General features: G+C 41.1%; 1 protein-coding gene across 1 annotated transcript; it reads left to right on the top strand.

Moving 5' to 3' along the window:
* Window positions 1–1,286: 1,286 nt before the first annotated feature.
* Six1 (SIX homeobox 1) lies at window positions 1,287–4,150 on the top strand. Its single transcript, NM_001281755.1, is given in 2 exon segments — window positions 1,287–2,076; window positions 3,641–4,150. Coding segments are annotated over 2 exon segments (1,011 nt in total). The 5' UTR covers window positions 1,287–1,522; the 3' UTR covers window positions 4,098–4,150.
* Window positions 4,151–5,010: the final 860 nt, after the last annotated feature.

Genomic DNA, 5,010 nt, shown 5'->3' with positions numbered 1-5,010 from the left:
TATACTGTAGAAAGATAACATGGATTGTATGCCACGAACGTATGTGTTACGCCGAAAACACTCTGTCTATCTACGCTCACACTGTTGATGCCTTATCAACATGTACGACATTACATCATGATAAGAAATAACTTATGATTTCCTGACAATGTGAACAGTTTCCTAAACTATATGGATACACAATATAGCAATTAGGACATTATACTTCCCATTTTGATAACGGGATGTGTTACAAATTTAACATTTTTGTGTTTATTTGCCAAGACTGGATTACTAGTAAGTGCGTGTATTGGCTACTTGCGGGTATGTGTTCGATCGCTAAACTTATGGTTTTGAAGTAGCATTTTGATGCTGAAATATAATTATGTGACCTTCGAGTTACACAGTTTGATAAAAGCTCCCATTTACCCATTTTTATTTTCCTTGAGAAAGGTCTGCCAAGAAGGGCTAGGGGTTTCTTCGTCTTCTTTCTTTTCTCCAGTCATTTTAGAACCTAGCCCTAAAAAAGTTTTCTGTCAATGGCCGGGACGAACCCACTTACCCTTCCAATCCATTATGGTTTGCCACTGGCAATGTTTATTCGCTGGAGTAGAGAGGGTTTAGAGACAGCCCAAAGATTCAGATTTCCCCCACAAACCCTTTCGCTACTCTGATCTCAGCGTTAAACAAAATCTGACCCCAATGTACCTGAAATGCCTCGTTGAACGATTGATAATATTCAGATGAAAGATGGGGGACAGGGATGATTGCAAAGGAGAATAAGAAGCTGACAGTAACATCCTTTACCTAGCACAGGAATAATATGAACTGACTTGCAATTTCATGGGGTGAGTTATGGTTGAAAATATGAGTTGTGCTGCCATCACTTGCCGGGGGATGAGCATGATATTTACGATTGTTAATAAAGATAAGTGATCATCAGTGATATATTGTTTTCTAACGTGACTTTCTGTATTTTCTCTCTGTTATTTCCCCCAATTCGCAACAGTTACTGAATTTTTGACGAGGATCTTCATATAGCCTCGTTTACCAGTGTCTTGTAAGAAATCAAGCCCAGAGGAGAGGTTGAACAAAGGAGTTAGGGCAAGATTGTGCCGGTGGTAAGCAAGGAAGTGGAAGGCTAGCTCTAGTCCCCACCCCGTACCGTGTCGGGTTACATTGATTGACGTGGTTCCCATAGAGAGTAAATCCTGGTCTGCCCTTATCACGGGCCAGCGACCGCGCCGCGGGATTCGACCAATCACGGAGAGCGACAGTAAAAGGCACGGTATGTGCCTCGCACTGTCAGTCACTGGATAGTCAGAAGCACTTGAAACACCGTCAAAACAAGGGCTCGTCGTGTCGCGCGCAACCTCCTCACTATACACGCGCATTGTTCAAGCAAGCCAAAGAGTCGCATCATCCTCTTCAGCCGCCACTGTCTTGCCTTCATCTTCATCCAGAGCAGGACTCATCATCCTATCCTTGCCACGGACCTGGGCCCGGTAAAGCCACCGGTCTCCTCATCCATCTCTTCGCCACCATGCTCCCGTCCTTTGGTTTTACTCAAGAGCAGGTTGCCTGCGTCTGCGAGGTTCTCCAACAATCCGGCAACATCGAGAGACTTGGCCGTTTTCTCTGGTCGCTACCTGCCTGTGAGCATCTCCACAAGAATGAAAGTGTTCTCAAAGCCAAGGCGATTGTTGCCTTCCATCGCGGAAATTTTCGGGAACTTTACAAAATTCTCGAGAGCAATAACTTCTCACCGCATAACCACCCAAAACTTCAGGCTCTCTGGCTGAAAGCACACTACATCGAAGCGGAGAAATTGCGGGGACGGCCCCTGGGTGCCGTCGGAAAATACAGGGTCCGAAGAAAGTTTCCTCTGCCTCGTACTATCTGGGATGGAGAGGAGACTAGCTATTGCTTCAAGGAGAAATCGAGAAGTATACTAAGAGAATGGTACTCCCACAACCCCTATCCTTCTCCCAGGGAGAAAAGAGAGCTGGCCGAAGCCACAGGACTGACCACGACACAAGTTAGCAACTGGTTCAAAAATAGGCGACAGCGAGATCGAGCAGCGGAGGCAAAAGAAAGGTAGGATTGCAACCGCAATTGTCATGTTTATATTATTATTTTGGATAACTGTCAAAGATTCATTGTCTCAAACACACTCTGTAAACTTCGTAGTCAAGCAAGCCCTAATCATAAAAGTGTAACTAGATGTTAACACTAAACGGTATAGAGATACATAAATACTAAAATCAGACTCTTTTTGATATCATGAATGGGTTTATTTGAATACCTCTATCCGCGATAAACGAAGAGTCAATGGAATCCTACTCACGAAAAGAAAAGTGTTCAAAGCAGCGGGTAACTTGCCGGCAACCACCGAACGTCTCTGCCGACAGCCGGGGGTGGGTCGGCTACCGGCACACGCTCCGGAGCTGTCACGCACCCCTGCTGGTGTTATTGCTAATGTGTGGCTATTTACTGTCCCTCAATATTCCTAGGTGGTCTAAGGTCAACCAAAATATCTTTTTACTTGGATAAATTCTTGGTAATATCAAGTTATCCTTTTTTAGTAGTACATTTTCTTGTCAAACTGCTGATTGTTATTACTTACAATGTCTAAGCTGTTAACAAACACAATCGTCTTATTCCTGGAGCAAATAACGTTGGTATACTTTAATGTAGAAATGATTTTCGAATACATTGATTCCTCACTTGACATCCTACACTGCTTTGTAATTTTAAAACCCTAAACATCGGCGGAATTTACTTTTCAATCGTGTCAAAACCGGAACATTTAGTTCAAATTACAACGGAATGACTTAAAAATACGCACAAATATATTCCGTCATTGCAAAGCGAAACCTGAAAACCGGTTTGAAGTCCCAGTGTAAATTATTTGGAGCAAGGTGCTATTTTACATCCCTGGCCAATTCGAGAACAGTTTAGCATTGTCAGAGATTAGAAATGAAATTAGTTTTGACTGGAATATGAGAGTAATTATATTTTAAGATGTAAGGTGTACGGTGATCTGACAACATTTCCTTTGAATATGTTTTTCCTTATTTTCCAATCACGTAATTTCTTTGATTTACTACTAATTGCCGTCGTGATACCATGTACATTGTTATCCTCATCAATTTTAATACATCAGCAGTGATGAGAAAAACCCCGAAAGGAAAATATAAAGCTAGAAATTCCGCTTGTGAAAAAGGTGACAAAGAGAAGAAAATGTAACTTTTGTCATGTACATAACACACTTATCATGTTTACATTGTCGCAAATAAATATTTGAAAGGTTTATTAACATGTGCAAATTAAAGTTAAAGCAAATAAACAATTCATATACATTGAAAACAAGAGAAACAAAACCATTGGTGAAAAAGTGATTTGGTTCAACGGTATGACGCGTGACAGAAATGAACTCATAACTTCAATTTTTAAAAGTGAATAATCTTTAAGATTAAACGTAGACAGAATGCTGTAGAGAAAATAAGTGCTCTTTAAGTTATGATTATGATTAATATAATTAATTCCAGTTGCGACATGCTCAGATAGTAATCCGAGTGATATTTTAATGAGGTGTATGTTATAATGATTTTGGACCGTTTCCAATGGATGCCCTTTTTCTTGTACTTGTCAACTCCAGGGAGAATGCTGAACAAGAAAGCAAAACCAAAATGGCTACACCAAGTACGAGTTCAGAAGAAGACCTGCCGATGAACGGGAAAGAAAACCTGGGCGAGACGACGTCGGTTGATATGGGTGTAAACCATATGGGGCATGTTGGACATCATCATCCTCATCATACCCATGGTCATCAACACAGTCACATCCACCCTCACCCGCATCCGCACCCGCACCCGCACAGCCATAGCCACAGCCACAGCCACCCTCATGCTCACAGTCACAGTCACGGACCCGCTGGTCTCATGATGAGCGAACTGAGTAAAACGGGTTATGGCATCACGAACTTACCACCTGGCGCTGCCGAGGCGGCCGCCCAAGCTCTCGCACCGGTCAACCCCGGCGACTCGGTGCTGCAAAACTCCATCCAAAACTCTATGCTGCCTCACATGGCTAATAACCTGGTGGACATGGGGTAAGCCAAAACAAACTTAGAGAGACCTGCTGGCCAAGTGAGTGCGTGGTTCGAATTTTGAGATGATGTGCGTGGTGTTTGATGATGAACACTGATGCGGGGATAGGACCTAGTCAGTCTTAGCGCACGTTGGACGACCATCAGTCGGAAAGAAAAACATGAACAAAACTTAACGTGGGCAGCTAGCTCAGCTCTGTTACCCGCTTTATAAGCGCCGACCACATCCTTCTTGCAGAATGAAAGAAGAACACTCTTTATAGACTGACAAGAGATTTGCTTTACTGAAAATATTTGTATTATAGTACACAAACAATTCCTAAGACAATTATCTCAAGTGAGGGTGTGAGAAGAAAATGAGGAAGGAAAAAAAAAAGATTTTTTTTTTTTCATTTTTTTTTTTTTTTTTTACTGTATCTTATTTCTACTCTTTACGACTGCGTGAGACATGTTCGTTCTCGTACCAAGTTCTAGTGAAGAGGATGGTCCAGGTTTTGACATTTTGATGTCATTGGAAAGATTTTGAATTGAAATCAGATTTATATAGCTTGACAAATTGTTATGTGAAAGATGTCTGCTTCTTCTGCAATATATGGACTGCTGTTTTATGATATGAATGTTTTTGCTATAATTGGACAAAACCCAAATGTACATTGATATTGTTATTAAACTCCTTCACTCAAGAAGCAATGGAAACTCGGAGAAAACAAATCTAATATGATCCAAAAATGTGTGTAAACAATGTTTTTACATATTTATTTCCATTTTGTTACTTTTCAGAGATAACAAGGTAGTTTTTTTTATTTGGGCGAAAAACTCCCAAAACTCCCAAATCATTTTTAATCGTGCTTGTTTCTTTTTTGTAGAAGAGAAAAAAAATCGACTCGCAAAGCGAAAATAAAGAGGTTAAGACATTTCAA

This window comes from Strongylocentrotus purpuratus, unplaced genomic scaffold, assembly GCF_000002235.5.
Source record: "Strongylocentrotus purpuratus isolate Spur 01 unplaced genomic scaffold, Spur_5.0 spur5_scaffold_5, whole genome shotgun sequence".
NCBI lineage: Eukaryota > Metazoa > Echinodermata > Echinoidea > Camarodonta > Strongylocentrotidae > Strongylocentrotus > Strongylocentrotus purpuratus.
This window is presented reverse-complemented; position numbering and strand designations above follow the sequence as displayed.